The sequence below is a fragment of the Gambusia affinis genome, linkage group LG09 (assembly GCF_019740435.1).
Source record: "Gambusia affinis linkage group LG09, SWU_Gaff_1.0, whole genome shotgun sequence".
In the NCBI taxonomy this organism is placed as follows: domain Eukaryota; kingdom Metazoa; phylum Chordata; class Actinopteri; order Cyprinodontiformes; family Poeciliidae; genus Gambusia; species Gambusia affinis.
Window position 1 is genome coordinate 21336945 of NC_057876.1, and position 18820 is coordinate 21355764.

Consider the following 18820-nt stretch of genomic DNA (forward strand, 5'->3'; position numbering starts at 1 on the left):
CTCTGTTTACCGGCAGTGTTGTGCTGCATTAGACATTCAGGAGACACGCTTCCATTTTGCTGAAACAGATACAATCATTGGTGGTGTTAATGAAAAACGCACCGCCTCAGAGAGCTCTCCCCCTTGTAATATTCTTCATGTACATCATTTCTAATTGTCTCCAATAATGAGATCCCACTACCAGAAGACCTGTCAGTGTGCATTATTTGGAGGCATGAGGATTTTTTTTTTTCGCAGATTGTGAAGTAATTACAGCTGGCAACCACTAGACAGTCAATTCACTTTTCTACGCCTCTTAAAGGCCGACGCTGCCGGGCGAACACCCGGGACAATTTGGTTCTGATGGTCGCCATCCATTCTCACCCCGTACACCTGCATCTGCATTTCTCAGCCCAAAAAAAACCCCCATCAACAATAAAAACAAGGAGAGCTGCCGGCCAGAAAGACAGATGCATTTGTATCGCTCAATTCTCGACGAACATAAAATGAAGGTTGCATGGTGTTATTGTTCCCCAGTCAAACAACATAAACAGCAAAACTGCTCCAAGTGAAGCATCTGGTTGGGTAAATACGCCAAGATGAGCCTGCAGACATCTTTTACTGCATTTCAAGCCACACCCACAAACTTAACAGGCGACTGGTAAAAATAGATGGCTAAATAATTCAAATAAATCACATTGTGTTCATTCTTGAACATGATGCATATTTTTAAAGCAGGATTCCTTCCCGCCTATCTTTGGCTCATTAAAACCTCCTGCCTTATGTGAACTAAAGAAGCAAGAGAATGAATTAGTGAGTTACTAGACAGTGTTTTGTAGGGCATTGTTGGTGTGAAATGAACCAAAATTATTTTCATGTTAGACAGGAAGAGAAACCTTCCACAAGCTGAAGAAACTGGAGCAAATGTGACATGTGGATAAGCAAAGGAATTCCTCCACAGATGCTTCTAAAACTAATTACGAGCTAAACTGCTAATTTTCAGATCATCTCAAATTGTTGGACCATTTTCCCACGTGTTGGCGAGCCGCAGCACCTGTGAGTGCACTTTCCTTTGAGTTCATAAATACCCCCAGCAACATCCTGAAACAGCTTCATCCTGCTATTCTCCTCTCGCTGACCCCCTCTCTCTTCCTCGGTCTGAGTGAACACGACCCTGTCACCTGACCCCTGCCGATTGAGTGAATGTTTCTTTTTAAAACAGCCGATGAGAAATGAAACATCAACATTAATTCCCTGCTAAACGCTCCCACTGAATAATGGATAAGGACACAAGCGAAGATATGTAGATTTCCACCTTCTGCTCTAATTGCTGCCATTCAAACACGTCTGAAGTCGCCCTCGCTTCAAGAGCCGACTTGGCTGCTATCAGTCAATAAAGTTGCCTAAGCTGCAATCAAAGGGTGGCCTTATCTGTCAGAGATCCCTCACATTAGCTGAGAGCAGGACATCAAAGACGAAAAAAAGGGTCATGTTATTTATGCACATCTGATACCTGCAGTGGACATAATGGATCTTAAAAGACGTCCTGGTTGAGTAAAAACAGACTCAAGCACACACAAACACACAAATCCATATTGGACCCTATCTTGAAAGTGGAAACAACATCCTCCAAACCTCTTGATGCGCGCAGCCTGCACACATAACAACAGGCAAATACTTCCTTACCTTGGTCTGGCAGCTGGCAAACATTGGGGGGGACGGTCATGTTCAGCATGTCATTGACAGCCGTGTCAACATAGTGTCCTCTCTGGACGTCGTGTTCGCTGTCGGTCTGGTCGCTCTCCTCGTGGCCGCTGTCCTTCAGGCTGTTGCCCTCCAGGTCCTTGAACGTTGATGTGCTACATGGGGGCCAGGAGGGAGAAAAGGGAAATGTTGATTAACTGTCACATCACCTTTTCTAACACGGTGGTCATTGTCGCTTGGTCCCTGATGGTTTTTGACTAGCTGCCTGTCTTTTAATCTCCCTCCCCACACACACACACACACACACACACACGCACACGCACACCAACAGAATATAGAGAAACTGGCTGGCCTGTTTTTGGAAACTCCACCATATTTAAACTCTCTTTGGTATGGAAGTTGTTACTGCAGGAAGATGACACAATGTTTTTGAGTTTTGATTGTGTTAACCTGACTTTTTCAGGTCCTTAAGGTGATTTGTCCAATCAATACCAAGTTAAATGGACCCATAGCTCATTTTAGCAGAAAACAGAAAGTTTTAACACATTTTGGGCTGGAAACACTCAGATTTTGAGGCTGTTGCTGAGTAAAAACTAATTTAAATATAAAAGGTTTCATATTTTCAGTATCAGTGAGGCGTTTAAGAAAGACGTCAGAGGAGGCACAGAGAAGGAAGCCTTTAAAAGGAAATTGTATTTTGTACATGTTGAACCTTATTTACAGGTCATTCAGGTGTTCAAAAAACTTTTCTTTGAGCTTTCAACCTATTTCTATTTTAGAATATACAGGATTTAGAAGTGTGGAGATTTCTGACTAAAAGTAATTTTTTTCTATTCCCTCGGAAACAGAGAAAGTACTGAGGATATCAGTAATCAGTAATGGGTTGATGGTTATTTTGGTGCATCATTTTGTGTTTTTGTAGTTTTGATCTATCTGCTGAATGATACCAATCAGTTTGAGACCTCAAAGAGAACTTTTAATTTAAGTAATTTTTTTATAATTCACTCAGATCTACTGTCATTTTAAAAATGATAAAGGATTAAAAATATGTTACCACAAAGAATATGAAACTAATATCTAAGTGCATGAAAGCAGGAAAGAATGAAATATTAAGGCACAGATATGAAATGGAGTTATAAAGTGACAAAAGGAAAATCTGAGCTGGAGTAAACACTAGCGTGGAATACTAAAGACAATTTAAAATTTGTTTGTCTTTTGTAAAAAAAAAATAAAATAAAAATGTGTAAAACCGTGTTTTACAATAAATCACCAATTCTTCCCCTGATAAAAAAAATAATTGGCAATTTCTTTCCTGAAAGCTAGAAATAAACATATTGAACCTTTTTAATAGATTTAAAGAAAAATATTAATCTTTTCAAAGTATAAGTTCAAAGTATGATAGGAACGGGAGGGTAGCATTTACAAATCTCTGATTGCTGTGTTAATAAACACGGAACATTTCCAGGGATTCAAACTTGAATAATAGTAATTTACTTTAGAATAAGTCGCCCTTAAACATCACACCTTTGAAAAGAAAAGTCTGTCTGGCTTCTGTTTGCAGTTTCCACAAGATAAGAAGGAAGTGCAAATCTTTTGAGAGCTTTTATGGATTAAGCACATATTTCTGAACCTCACAAAGCAAGTATGCGGTGATTCAGACGGGGACATTGTGGATGGATGTGCCGTCTTCAAGGACATTTCAACGAACAAACAGGAGGCAGTCTCTCACTACAATCAAACAAATACTGCAGTAATCAGGAAATCCTGCAAGGGAGATGGATGAAGAAAGGCGCTGGAAGCACACAAACGGAGCATCTGTCTTGTTTGGGGCTCACAGTCAATAAAGATGGTGGGGTGTGGGGGCCACAATCAACAGCTGCACAGTAACAGCGTGATTTCCCCTCGTTTGATTTCCTTCCCACTGGAACAAATCCTACGTTACAAACAACACTAAACTGGAATGAACACGTTTCTTGCATGGGAGAGAAAATAAGAAGCGTTGGTTTGTAAGGAAAGGGGTGGTGAGGGGGGGGGGTCAGCTTAAACAAAAAGGAACGGTAAAGTAAAAGGAGGAACAGGAGGAAGTGAAGGACAGTAGAAGGTAGAGTTGCATTCCTGGGCCCAAGCTGGGAGGGAGGACTGCAGCGGAGGTAATGCCGGCTCTGATGTTATCACTGTAATTGCACCTGTCCCAGACCATAGGCTCCCTGGCTCCTGAGGGGATTTCTTTGTAGTATCCTGCAGAGGCCCACACTTGAATGCTCTTTGTTTATATTAATGCAAGGAATCTTTTTTTTTTTTTTGAAAGCGGCAGGGACGAAGATAGGAGGGGGAATTACCTTAATGGGTTTTCAAAAGGAAGGCACAGCCTCAAACAAAAGAAAGGCTTGATTGTTTTACCGCAGGTAAAAACCAAGAGCTGCAGCAAGAAGAGTTAGAAACCCTCCAGAGGTACGAGGAACTTCACTATGACCCCCTTCAAAACCGTGACGCTGAATTCCTGCAGCCCTATCAAGTATCCCGCATCAAGTGGGCTGAACAACAATGCACAAAGAAAACATTTATTCTTTGATTCTTCACACAAGGAGACCTCAAGTGTATATTATTCATGAAAGTGTTGCCTTGAACACCTCCAGAGAAAACTTTTAAATAGTGTTGAGGTGCTGCTTTAGTTTTTGTGAAAGTCTGGAATCTGAGAAAGTTAGAATGTGGAAGAATTTGGTGCTTTGTGGATTTAATCTAATAAATCTTAGGGTTTTTTTTTAACAAAGTGTCTGCTAAACATTTTTCCTAAACAGGTTTCCTACACAACACAAAACACAGAAGGCTTTGTTTTCTGTCTTATTTTCTTCCTTGTGGTTTTTTCTTCTCTCCTTCATTCCTTTTCTAATTTTTTCCTTCTGTCCTTCCTTCCTTTCGTTACTTGTATCCTTTTTGTTTCTATTCTCTCTTACCTTGTTTCTCTCCTCTTTTTTCCTTCCTTCTTTTCCTTATTTTCTTACTTGTGTCTCCTTTGTTTCCTTCCTTCCTTTCTTTCCTTACTTGTATCCTCTTCTTTCCATTCCTTCTTTTTTACACCTATCCCATTTTTTTCCTTCCTTCCTTCTTTCCTTCCTTTCTTCACTTCCTTGCATCCTCCTTGTTTCCTTTCATGTACCCTTATTTCCTTCATTTCTGTCTTCCAAAAATCCTTATTTCTTTGTATCCCCTCTTTTCTCTTTCCTTCTGATTTTCTGAATGCTTAGAGCCTGCAGACTGTGGAAATATCTATCAAATATTCATGGTGAATTTACTATTACTATTTTACATCTTAAAAATCAATGTTAAGGACCGAGATCCTCTGGAAAGTTGAGTCTGGAAAAGTCTGTAATCTGAACACGGAGAAGAAAAGCAGGAACTGTAATCGTGTCGGGGTCGGTGCCTCTGCCTGTCTCCCTCTACGCGATGCGGCCCGTTCGGTCGAGACCCAGCTCTCCCTCCATCTGAGAGAGACCTGAGGGCAGCACTAATCATTAATAATTACGACGCTCAAAGTACTTAAATTATCAAACAGCAGAACAAGCCTTCCTTTGATTTTTTTTTTTTTTTTTTTTTTGTCCACACGTAATTAGTGGAAGCTGCAAAGAGAACATGTTCAGAGGCGAATTATCTCCAGGGCGTAGAGGGGGCTAACGCTGGTCTGCATCTCCCCAGTCAAGATCCTCAGCAGAGCAAGATGTGAATTTACAAGAGATATTTTGGAACGATATGTGCCAAATCAGACATGCTTTGAGAAATAAATCTAAAGCTGTGTGTGTTAGAGGTGAAAAACATTACAGCAGATTAGTAAAACACAGGAAGACTGTCCAGAAATTTCCATAGGGGGTAAAATATTGAGTTAGAGCAAAAACAACAACATTGTTAGCCATATAATAATGATGAGATGTAGTGTGAAATATCACTTCACATCCAAAGAGTGCACATAGCATAAAAACCATAAATAATCTCATTAAATGTAGGTTATTTCTCATTTGAACTTTTGAAATTGTACACGTTAATACCATAAATAGATGATTTTTCTAAGCTTATGGAACGTGTTAACTAAGCTGAATTTTGGGGAGGAAATTTTCATTTTAATTACTTGGAAATAAATAAAATGGGTTTCCTATGCCTCTGGGATTAGGCAGCTTATTGAAGGCAGACTCTGCAGGGTTCCTGCAAATTTTTCATGCTAAAATTAAACATTGCTCCAGACTCAACTTTCCAGTCCTTTGTAGTAATTTTAAATAATAAATAAAACTAAAACATTCACAATGAACTTATGGCAGATATGTGTACAGTGGGCAGGGTTTGCATATGGGCAAAAAAACCCAGTAAAAAACTGGAGAATTAAAAATATAAGGAAGAAAATAATGGAGGGACCAAAAGAAGGGCAGAAACAAGGAAAGGAGAAAGGACACAATGTAGGAAGGACAGATAAAATTAAGGTAAAACAAAATAAAAAAAATAGAAAGAGGAACATGAGAAAGAAATGGAGAAAGGACATAAACAAGGGACAAAAAGAAAGAAAGAACAAAGAATACAAGTATTGGAATAAAAACAGAAGGAAGGAAGATTCAGAAACAAAAATAAGAAAGAACACAGCATGTTTATATTTCTGCATTTGGGAGATGCTTTTATCCAAAGCAACCTACTACTGAGAATGAAACAATGCAGTTAAAGTCAGAGCTAATAATGAGCTATTTAAAAGGAAGCCCTCTAATTTGATGAAGTAGAAAAGAGAGTGCGCTCAAAAGGAAGAGCAGAAAAATTGTTATTTTACTTGTTCTTACTTATCCAGGAAAACATTAAAACCAGGTTGCATAGGAACCCTGATAGTTCAAGTTTTACCTCAAATGTTTTCATTTTACAGGTTCCTGCTACAGTTTTTGTATTTCTGTAACAATGTGTTCAAATGCTTTTTATTTATTGAGGCAAAATAAGTAATTAAGTTAATCAACTTTATCTTCCATGTTAAATGTTAAATTTAGGAATAAACTGTCATTTCTTGTGCTTGTAAGCTGGAAACAAATGTGAATTAATTCCTCACATGTTTTGTGGATTTTTTGATTATAAAAGCAGATTTGGACTTTCCTGCAGTGAGCCATAAGCAGATGGAAAATAACCCTCATGTCCTATTGATAAGTAAAATCAGAGAGGTGGAAGTAGTTTATTCTAAAACAAGAAACTATCTTTCTTATAGTGAACAATCTGAACATCCTTTTTAAACATTTGTTTCACCTAAATGCTTCACAGAGTAACATTATTTATCCCAATATCTCATCCTCCCCTTTTCAATTACACTGAGCAAAAAAGCAAAAAAACATGCAGGTACACATGCAAGCTGCACCAACTGGTGCTCTCATTAAGATAAAACAATTACAGATAACAATGGTAATGAGGTGCTGGTAACAATTCCTAATCAAGACATACCTTTTAATGAGGTGGGCTCTGCTGTTCACATAACTGGAATCAATGGAATAATTCTCCGTCTGCAAGAGAGTGATGAAGAGGGAGGGAAGGAGGGAGGGAAGGATGGTGGGGGCAACAGAGAGAGGTACTTTTAATAATGGAAGCAACCAAAATAATGTTAGCAGTAATTGGCTTTCAGTAGAAATGTTATTTTACACAAAGGCCCTGGTGAGCAGCCTCGGCTTTCAAAGGGCTGATTCCTATTCTCTTTCAAAGCACATACATAGAGAGACTGACTGAGAGCTGAGAGCAGCAGAGGAGAGTGCTGCAGCGAGCGCAGCCGCTCTTCTCCTCTTTGCCCTCCCCGCTCTCGATCCCATGCTCCCTCCCCACCCTGCCGGTCAGCCCACTGTCTTTAAAATGGAGTCATAAGGGAAGACAGACTATCATGCAGATAGGAGAAGAAACAGAAAGGTACTCCTTATCTCTCTCTCTCTCTCTCTCTCTCTCTGAACGCCCTGCTTTTCCCATGTTGGAGAAGACATTAATGTTGAAATATTAAATAAATAAATAGCTATAAGAGCAATAGATGAACTTAAGAGTGTACCGGGGGAATCTTAACTCCGCGATTGCACGATGAAAAGGCTTTCAGAATATGCATTCAATAGATCTCTGACCCATATTAAAGAACAAAGTTAAAATGTATCCTTTGGTAAATTTTTTCCACATTTATTCAGTTAGTAGAATCTATGACAAAAGGAATAAGAGTACTTTTGTGCAGGTAGCCCCTCCACATCTGCCAAACATCTACTGACTCTAGGTGAGACGCCAGAGAGCAGTGGCAAATCAAAGACCTCTCCGAGGAATTTCCCCGTTCTGCACCAGGCCAAGATATGACTCCCCAGACAAAGTTGGACACGAAGCAGGAGTTTCTGCAGAAAGAAAACAGTCTTCACTTAAAATTCCACAGAGGAGACACTGTATCCTGATAAAGCCAGAGTCAACGGCTGATTTCCGAGGAAAGTGTAGCGTACTGGCATCAAAGCCTTGCTGAAAGAAGAAAATCCTCTTTCCTAATGTTAAGAGAGGTTAATGTAGCCGCTGGAGCACAGTTGCTGATCATCAAGTGGACCAACTATTTGACGCAGGCCTGCTGTTGAGGCAGCAGTGGGCCTGTGCAGCTGTCATATGCATTGACAAAACACATTTGGACTGAAATGGAGTATGACTGTGCAAACGCTGACCTTGTTTGAAGGTAACTGGCTTCAACACTTTGACTATTTAGATTGCTACTAGGTTCCAGCCAAGATAAATGTCATTTAAAAAAAATAAATGCACAAGCAGAAAGCTGAACCTTAGTAGGTGAAGTCAGATTTTGACCAATTCAAGCCAAATCTAGTCATTTGTTGCCTTTTCAACAATATGAACACCAATTCTGCTTGGCTATTAGCATTAGCCCTGATCTTAACCAATCAGCAGTCCAGAGCCAAATGTTTTATTTAGCACATATACTACCTGGTGTGGCTTCAACCCTTCATATCAGTCAGTCTGTCCATCCTCCTCTAACAAAGCATTTTGTCCACACAATTGCCGCTTTGCGGATCTTTTCTCTTATTCAAACATTTCTCTGTAGACCCAAGAACTGGTTTTGTGTGAAAATCCCTTTAGATCAGCGGTTTCTGAAATATTCAGACCAGTCCGTATGGCATCAACAACCATGCCATATTTAAAGCCCGCTAAATCTCCTTTATTTCCCATTCTGATGCTTGTTTGGAACATCAGCAAGTCGCCTTCACCACATCTAAGCCTAAATGTGAGTTGCTGCCATGTGATTGGCTGATTTGGATTGGGGCCATTTTGGAAAACTTGAGCTTCTGAGGTGTGTCTATCTTTCAAAGTCCACCAAATTTTGAGAAATCACAAGACAAGCTAACACAGGCTCAGGATGTTTACTTAATAATGATGCATCATATTGAAATTCCTTCTCCTTTTACCGTTTACCCCTAATTAAACTTTAAGTCATTAGTGTAGTGGATAAAATATGAGAAGGAATGTAATTAACATTTCAGTAGTATCGAATAATCTGGGGCACACAGTGTTTGTTCATTTGTATTACCCCTGACTCCTCCTGCTCCCATTCGGCTTGACTCCATTACATATCAAAGTTAACAGTAGTGGCAGAATAATGCAAGTCAAATTCTCCTTTAATTAATTCATAAACAAAGGTAAATTTTTCAAATGCACCTGTATGGGAAGGTTTATTAAACATGTATCCCATGGCAGAGGCATGAATGGGTATCACAGTATACAATGACTCAAGTTTGTATAATACAGAAATTATGCACTGTGTAGTTTATGCATAATGTTTTGTGTCGCACTTGCGTGGCGCTTTGATCCCAGTACACAAAAATTAAACTGCCTCATCTGCCACAGTGGCTGCACATCCACTGAGAGACTAATGAAAATGCAAGGCATGAGTAACAAGAGGAAAACTTCATTTAAAAGACCAGATAGAAAATATCTTGTGAATGTCACTCAGGCGGGAGGCTGTAATTAGTTTGGTTGGCATGTTTTGGGTGCGAACGGCCCGCAGAGGACGGCGGAAACCCCCCCCACTCAACACCCACACACCCACTCAACCCCCCAAACTCACAACCTGTCCCTGTCCTGAAATGGGGCTCCACTTTCCACAACACGACTGAAGGGTTCCAGCAGGTTCTTCACGTCCAAATCCTGAACCGTTCCTGACCCAAATCAACAGAGTTCTCAGGAAATTGGGAGGAAAAGAAGGAAAAAAAGAGAGGAAGGGAACAGAGAAAGACTGAAGATAGTATAAAATGGAAGGCTAAAGGAAACAGGAACAAAAGAAAGAAAAGAAGAAATAATAATAAAGAAGGGAAGAAAGAAAGAGAAAAAGAAAGAAAGAAAGGATAAAATGAAACACCAAAAAAATAAAAGGATGGAAAGACAAAAGGAATAGCAAGAATGAAAGAATAACAAAAAGGATAGAAATAAGAAAAAGAAGATCATCAAAAAAGAAGGAAGGAGAGAAGGGAAGGAGAAAGAGAGGAAAGGAAACAAGACCAGGTTGGAAGGGTATGAATAAAAAATGACCAAATAGAAAGACAATAAGGAAGAATGGGTGAAAGACGGGAAAATGAAACTGCAGAAGAAAGGATGTAATGAAACAAAGGACGGATAGAAAATAAAAAGGACTAAAAAGGAAAGATGTAAAGAAAGTAGGAAGCAAAGAATAAAAGGAAAGGGGAAAGATGAAAGACAAAATGATGAAGATGGAAAAGAAGGAAGAAAAACAGAAAGAGACAAAGGAAAGAGGGAACAACAAAGAAGAGAGTAATGAAAAAAATTAAAAGAGGAAAGAAAGAAGAGGGAAAGAAAAAAGCATAGAAAGACAAATGTATGTAATCAATTAGGGAATGAAGAATGGAAAAATATTTTTCTATTTTCTTTGTCATACTTATCCAGACCTGGAAAACGCATGAAGTCAATACTAATCCAGCCTGGCGTCTGAACCCTGGCAATTGGTGCATTGAGGAAGCTCCATTACTTCCACTTCAACTATTCCTCCAAACTGCAGTTCCCCATTAATCAAAGAATGTGGCCTATTTTCCTCTGTTTATTAAATTGTCATAGGGAAATAAACAATAAATCATCATGAGAGGCATAACCTTAGGCACCGATGAGTCAGTCAAGAGGGCCTATTCTGAGGAAGATTCAGACGCATTAGTCAGGGCTTCCTGTAAAGAAATGCAACGTCCTCCCCCACATTTCTGACCGACCTCAAACTGGAGGACATGTCAATGTCAGGGAGGTCAAGTTTCACGCAAGGCGATCACGGACTCTTTAACTGCAGCGCGGATGCCACAAATGGCCGCTTAATCAGGTTGGACAATGTGTTGTTGTGATCTGAGCGGCCCCAGTTCAGCGGCCAGAGTCACTCTATCCCTCTAATTATTGTTCCGTTTCATCCAAACAACTGGAGGCAGGGATGTAGTCCCCGGTGTCACCCAGTGACTGATGGGTAGTGTCAGGGCGAGTGGAAGGAAGAAGTGGAAAGAGATTGGAGGGGAGGAGGGCGAATGGGTACAACCTGCCCAACAGGAACGTCGGCGTAACGCAGCAGCTTTCCACTTTTCAGCCGTCTCTTCTTTCCCTCCATCAGAACCAGAGGGAGCGCTGGACTCGCTTCCCTGCGACTGAGAGGAAAAGCAATCTCCTCGCCTAGTTTCTGCCATAAGATTTGATTTGCCTTCCTCTCAGCGTGACAATTGCTTCGGCAGTCTGGATGCAAGTGTATTCATCGTATGGGGGCTCGGGCGGGAGCATCAGCGTGAAGGGGGAGGGCGGCAGCAGGGGTGAAGACACCAGTTGTTACACCAGTAAACACCCGACAAGTTCAGCAGATGTCACACCGATAGGAGAGGAAAGGGAGGGAAAAAAATGTGACACAGCTGGTTGACTCTTTGCACCATCAAAGCTGATTGAAAGCCAGATTTAAACCAGAAAGCAAACTAAGAAACACTTTTTCTTCTCCATTTTAAAAATGGAAACAAAACACCAAACGGATTGACATTTATCTATTTACAAAGTTTTGACCCCGCCACAACCGCAAAGGGAACAATAAATCCTTTAAAGTTAACATTTGAGACAAATTGCATTTAATAGATCAAGAGAGGAGGGAGTGGAGGGGTAGAAACACTGAGCACATATGGAAGAAAAACTGATTCCCTCATGTCTGTCTGCCACGGATGCAACTCTTTAATGTCATCAATTTAGCTGACAAAGAACATCCAGCCATGCTGTTTGTGGAAAAACTAATGTTCTCGCTGCCACGCTGAAACGCAGGCTTTAAACATACAGAACAACAGACGAGACTGAATCTATTAAGACTGTCAGATGAAATTTGTCTGCTACTTTTTGTATTTAAGCAGCACTAGGTTGTGTCTCCGCCCAGGAAGGAAATATTACATGTAATGCCCCATCAGTCAGTCCCTTGAGTTGTGGATATCCTAGTGCAAAATGATAATAATAAAAAAAAAGTAGGCGCATGGGAAAACAGTCACAATAATCAGATAAAAATCAACATTTTTATGAAAGATATTACAGAGTTTCATACAAGTTGACTTTTTGCTTAACTCTTTGTACCAAAATGGGAGGAAAAGTAGGTAACAACTGTTGCTCTAATCTGTGAAGCGTTTGGTTTTATTTTCTTTAATCAAAACCAAAACTTGTATTTTATTTCTTTTATCTGGAATACAATATTCAACAATCAATCCTTTGGCACACATTGCTGCAATTAGGATTATTTGTGATATTTTCTGCTTTGCTAAAGCTGCTTAAACTCAAGGTTATAAAGCTGTGAGAATCTCCTAGCAGCTCCTGCCTCGTGCAAGAAGGGAATATTCCATACAAGCATTTGCTCTTTTCATGTAGTTCTGCAGCACACATCGAGGCTACATTGTGAGCGCTTGGACTTGCAGGTAACGTTTTGATTCCCTACACAGTGTCTGTGAAAAGAAATGCTTCACTTTGAGCCTCCTGCACATCAGCGTTCCTGCACACACACACACACTCTCTCTGTTTCCTATTTGGAACAAAAGCACCACTCCAACAATCCCTGACTCACAAGTCTGTGCTGGCGCCTGACGTCCCCGCCTCTGGGTCTGCACCCAGCCGTGCCTCTAAGCAGCTCCAATTCAGGCGGCCTGACACCCACGGACAAGACGCAGATGATGGATGCACCTGTTCGCGGCGGACCTGCGCTTTGCTCACCTTCCGAGAGAGGAGGAATGCTCCTCGGCTATCGCAGACCTTTTGCTCCCTCCCCTTTGGTGACCAACAACAACACCTTCAACTTGATTATAAGATTTCTCATAGACCTCTGCCATCTGCTAGATTATAGATTTCCCTCTTCCTTTAGAGAGGGCAGAGCCCCAGAGGGAGGATCAGTGGTAAAAAGGGTGAAAGAGTGCCTGAGGCGCAGCTATGGCTGTGGATGGGATTACATTTTCTATTTCTGCCTTCTCAAAGAGGCCCAGCATGATGAATACAGAGAGTTGTTACCATTTAATATCAACTGCCTTCCCTGCAAACTCAAATTATACACAATCAATTGTGACAGAAGGGTACACGTGTGACGAATAACCTGCCACATTCTCTGCATCATTTCACTTCATCACACATAAGTTCACCCCAAACCCAGTCGCTCATTGGGAAATCAATCACGCCACAGAAGTGAGTGATTCTGTGGAGGGGTTTTAAAAACATTTTGTCGCTTCGCCGTTGCTTGTGCTGCACTGTTTACGAGTTGATGACAAAAAAACTGCCGAGCGCGCTCGTGAGGTCACACATGGCCCTGACCACCAGTGTTCAGCATTGTGTGGTCATGCTAAATAACAGGCTTTTAACAAAACAATGAAGCTTGAAACACAACGGCACTTCCTGCTTGCGTTTCCTCCTCGTTTTTTCACGCCTTCGCCCGTGAAAACGGAGGAAATATTTTCCCATTCAGACCAGAAACAATCAGCCACTGTTCCATGATGCTGTTGTTTTTGCACCACCTGTGCATCAACCACCCACATTCAAATCTGCATATCACTCGACTGGCTTTCAACCACGGAGCACAGACAAAAAGTGCAGACCAGTCTCCACATCTCTCAGGACCACAGGCTCCACAGAAGTCCAGTTAGTAGGAGATGTGATTAATTATACATACATTGATAGAAACAGCATTCATTATTCATGAGCAGCTCAACGTCAAAGCTATTTCCCTCCCTCTCAGAATGATGAAAAGATTTTAAATAATAGCACCCATTTGCAGACGTCTGCATTCCAGCAGAGACGACTGACGCTGAAAAGGCTTAAAGTTGGAGCGACTGTCTTAGCGGGGAATCACCGCTTGGGCCCCAACGTGTTTCAAACTGTTGGTTGCGTTCAGGGTGCAAATTATACATTCCCAGGCAGGGTGAGTCGATTTTGAGTTGGCAAACCCTGAAACCAATTGTGCCTCAGTAAACCTTTTTTTTTTTTTTTTAAGATTTAAAGAAATCAAATCCAAAGGTTTTCTAGCCAGAAATCACTTAAAAACTAAATGCCAGAAAATTAGACCATGAACAAACAAATCAGACCTGCACACTAACACATCGACTGATGTTTATTTAGTTTTTATTGCATTTATTGCAGCTCTGTTGTTTTCCTAGAAATAAAGAAATGATACTATCTGTTAATCGATCTGCTGTGTTTCTGGGAATACATAAATGAGCAGAAAAACATTTTTTGCTCAATTAGTAGCACCTAAAAATAACCGTCTATTGTTTGGAAGGTGCAATGCCTTTTATTGCACGTCTTTTGTAACACAATTTGATCACCAGAGAAGTCACGCAGCTACAGGTTGGGTTTTTTCTCACATGCAATAAACACCACACACCAACTGAAACCAAAGATGTCACTTATTAATTGTCTGACTTCTTTGGGGAATTCATAGAGAATTGAAATATAAAAGGTGGTCAGTTTATCCTTAATTTATTATGACGAAAGTAACGGACCCAGTTCTGATGCAGCAGAACTCTGTGGATTTCACACCCTTGATCCCAAAGCAGATGCACTGAAGTACATCACCGATGATCTTCTTTATTTCCTCACATCAAACAACATGAAACGTGGTTTTCAACATGTCACAATGCATGGCAAAATCCATGAATATAAAAACAATAAACTTAAGAAATTAATACTATAAAGAAATTCTTAAGGTCAGAGTGATTAAATCCTAAAATTTTCTTCAATTACTTTTTTTCGGATCAGCAGACTGTGGTATATCGGTGGAGACGTTTGTTTGGAAGAGGTGGAAATTTAAGAAAAATCAGGTTCAGAGGTAATTTAAGGAGACTGAAATTGTACTATTAAAATCTTCTGATTTATTTATGCCGCCAAACAGGATATGAATGTTTTATACCCAAATCTGGTCTTTCTACCTTTGTTGTTTGGTTCCAAGATTTCATTTGAAGGATAAAACCCCACTTCCTCCTTGTAATTCACATAACACCGGTGTTTTGTTTTGCCTTTTTGTGTCGACACAAGGCTGGTGCTTTTAAGCCGTTTAGATGGAGTTACAGTATCCATTAGAGTGAATAGGAGTGTACTGCTTCAATCTGAGGGGATAGAGTTTCACTTAACACCTGTTCAGTGGTCAGGGCTGCATTCGCTCTCAGATCCAGAAAACTTCTGCTCCATCGCATCATTATAATTCATGGTTCAACAGAGAGAAAAGCAGGGAGGGAAGAAAGCGACTATCTGCGCTGTTTCCTAAAAGAAATCGGCTTACTTTTCTAAAAGCCTGGGGAGCCCAATCAAATTCAAATAGCAGGGAACTTCCCCTCCAGGCAAGTCTTGAGGGATTTTCTTTAATTTGGATGTCAGACTCAAAAGTTTGCACACTCCTCTCATCCTAAAATCCGTTAATGTGCATATATGGCGCCACATGAGAGCTAGGTGGTAATTTTTTTGAACAGACTTCGGAAACATTAAGGAGCCAGTCTAATCCAGGTAGATTTTGTGTTTTCCGTTTCCCCATAGGAATAGGCATTACAAACATATTCTTAGCAGTCATTTAATTTCTTTCTTTCCTCAAAGAATCACTAGATAGCAATTTATCCTTTGCGTTGTGGCCTATATCAGCCACAGTGTTGAAGGGGATGTTAAAGTAGAGCAGAAAATATTCCCAAAGGTTCTTCCCGCCTCCCCTGGGCCGGGCCTTAAAAATAAACACTCAGAAACACTCCAGATTATGTAAACACATTTCTCTTAAATGCTTACGCGAGAGCAGCGACTGAATAAACAGCACTTCTTTCACTCACTTTGGAAATCAGTAAGCAAAGAGCACATTTTTAATAAACTCGGCGAGGACGACAGAAATTAGAAACCCGAATCGACTCGTCTTCTGCGGCGTGGAGAAAGGAGTGCAGGAATTTCTCTCGGCAGCTTAAAGGTGGCTGCCACTCACATCGGCGCAGCTGTAGTCTCCCTGTCTCCCCTGCCCTCCCTCCCTGTCTTTTCTTTCTCTTGCTCACTGTGACAAGGCATCTTTCCAGACATTTTAGTTTGATGGAGATTTGCAGCAGCTCATTACAGACTGGGAGGCTCTGTGAGCGGATGCAGTCACTCGGAGATGGATTGAGTGGGTCTGTTTATTGACATGCCTTAATCTGACACTGGGTAAAGGGAATGAGTCACCGCCTCCAGACACACTACCACATCACAGCCACTCCAGCAAACAGGGAGGCAGCACCTAGGATACGAGTGGAACTTCATCAGCGCTCATTAATCTAGCAACCCCAGGCCACTCGCTCAAACAAACCGTGTTTACACTGAATGTTGACTGGATGGGGGGGTGATGGAGCTTTTCAAAGGGCATGTGTGCAGGTGCTAGGATCTCTCACACACATAAATGCACAAACTGTGACCACACACCTGCACACAAACATACAAACTTCGACTCAGGCTCATAACAAGGGATTCCTTCCATGCTTGCCCCTAAGCACAATGGATATGGAAACAGCTGCTATCAACTGAAAGTTTTGTCACGTTACGACAACAAGCTGCAATGTGTTTTACTGGGATTTATGTGATAAGCCAACACAAAATAGCATGCATTGTGAACATAAAACATGGTTTAAACATTTGCTTATGTATTCACCAAACCCAATTTAAACCCAGTGTAAACAATTGGTTAATTAAAAAACAGATGTATGTGATGTAGTCTCGATAAACAACATGGAAGAAGATTTGAGCCTACATGTAAAAAAAAAAGAAGATTACTGTCATGGAGCCCCATCGCCCTGAAAATCTCTGTTGAAGCATGGCAGTGGAAGTATGATGCTATGGTAATGCTTTTCTCCAGCCGGGAAAGTTAAGCCGGTCAGAGTTGATGGGAAGATTGATGAAACTAAATAAAGGACAAGAATGAAAGAAATCCTGTCAAAAGACTGCAACAGACTTTCATCCAAACAACCCAAAACTTACAGCCAGAGCTACAATAAAATTGTTTAGATTATTGGTGTCCTCTGGGGTCAAGTCCGGCATGTTTTACATGCTTTCCTGAATAAAACGAAGGGCTCATTGCTAGTTCTTCGTAGAACTTGAAAGATAATCAGAACGTAATTCTACTGTTTGAATTAATTGTATACGCAATAATGGCCCGGTCAAAGTTCAGAACTCCTAAATCCAACTTGAACTTAAAAACTGACGTTCACAGATGCTCTTTATCCAATCTGACCAAGCCTGAGTTAATTTACAACAAAAACTTCAATGTAAAGCTGCTACATTGATTGACCCCATGTGAGTCAATCAAATAAAAAACCATGTCAGCCCCTAAGGTGTGTGAATACTTTCCTAAGGCATGTTTCCCTCCACCCATTCTTCTTCTGCCTCCCCTTTCCTCTCTATCCTGTTTGTTGGTGCTTCATGTTTGAGCACATCTGGTTGTGATATTTAGGATGGTCCTTTTAGGCTGCTGTCAGTGTGGGGATTGACAGCAGAGCATTAGCTGCATGCAGATCTCCGCCACATCTGTAAATCCGGCTTATTAGCAGGACCGCGACAGACTGCAGTAAGGGCACAGTTAGAACAAAACGACAGCTGACGCTTTTTGATTCGGCAGTATCTTGTTTCTGGTGAGAGATCTAAACATATCATGTGTAGTATACTGCAAAAAACAAAAAGAAAAACCTTAAAACAAATACTCTAACATCATACCCTTACATAAACAAAAATAAAACTATTTTTAAAGAAATGCATTTGTGCACAGCCAGAGAATATGAAAGGGAATAAGTTCTGTGATTTGAATCTACAGTGAAACACTCATTCACATTCACAAACACACATAAAGTCGCAGCAGGGCCATGAGTCTGAGGGGGAGCCGGCTGCTGCCTCCATCAGGGACTGGGAGTCTGGCAGCTTGAGAGCTCGGCCAGCGGATACGGGTCCAGATGCACAAGTTCGTGAGAAAGGGTGGGGGGGATTCAGCAGCTGAAACACACAGGGATTATGCACAGACTTCATTTAATTTAATTTGTACCAGGGTTGTCTTTGGGGGCAAACACCGTTTTTCACTGCGGGGGGAAATGCACGGGGTCACGGAAAACAGCAACAGACGGCGGATCTCTAACTCGCACCCCTGCAGTGGATCCACAGGGGAAGGCGACGCACCGCGCGCTCAAATCCTGGCCACGTTGCTTCTCATTTTCACACAAACAAACACGCGAGCCGATATCCTGCTTCTGTCTAATTACGACCATATTATAGAGTCAAATCCATCCAATTGACATGCGTTTTAGATCCTGCATCCACCTATCCATGGCTTGATTTCTTGAAATGAAAACCCGGAATGCTTTTGTTCTGCCTCCGTAAACAACATGTAGTAATTTCTGGTGCTTATCAAAGCCTTTGTGTACTAGTCTGCTTGTGTGCTGCAAACACTCAGACTAAGCTGTTATCTACTAAGAACATATCTTAGGGGTGGATGTTTATCTGTGCAGATGCAGATTGCTGGTGTTCTCTTTGTCTCAGAGCTGTGCTACATATTATTTGTCTTCTGCTTTTTCATCATTTAAGTCTGATACAGCTTGATGTCTTACAAGGGAGAAATCCTTTTAGTTACCCCAAGGCATCAAATGTGCTTCTACTAGTAATC

General features: G+C 41.0%; 1 protein-coding gene across 7 annotated transcripts in view; it reads right to left on the reverse strand.

The window, feature by feature from the left end:
* The window catches only part of pcdh19 (protocadherin 19), a 77573-nt gene that overhangs the window by 30856 nt on the left and 27897 nt on the right, over positions 1-18820 (reverse strand). For 4 of the 7 annotated variants that reach the window (XM_044126572.1, XM_044126568.1, XM_044126571.1 and 1 more), the window contains exons 3-4: positions 7135-7193; positions 1666-1838 (exon numbers count right to left, since the gene is read on the reverse strand). In XM_044126572.1, the coding sequence (XP_043982507.1) occupies positions 1666-1838; positions 7135-7193 (232 nt within the window). Of the gene's footprint in view, positions 1-1665; positions 1851-7134; positions 7194-18820 lie in introns of all 7 variants that reach the window. The other 3 variants (XM_044126570.1, XM_044126573.1, XM_044126567.1) reach the window with 1 other exon arrangement.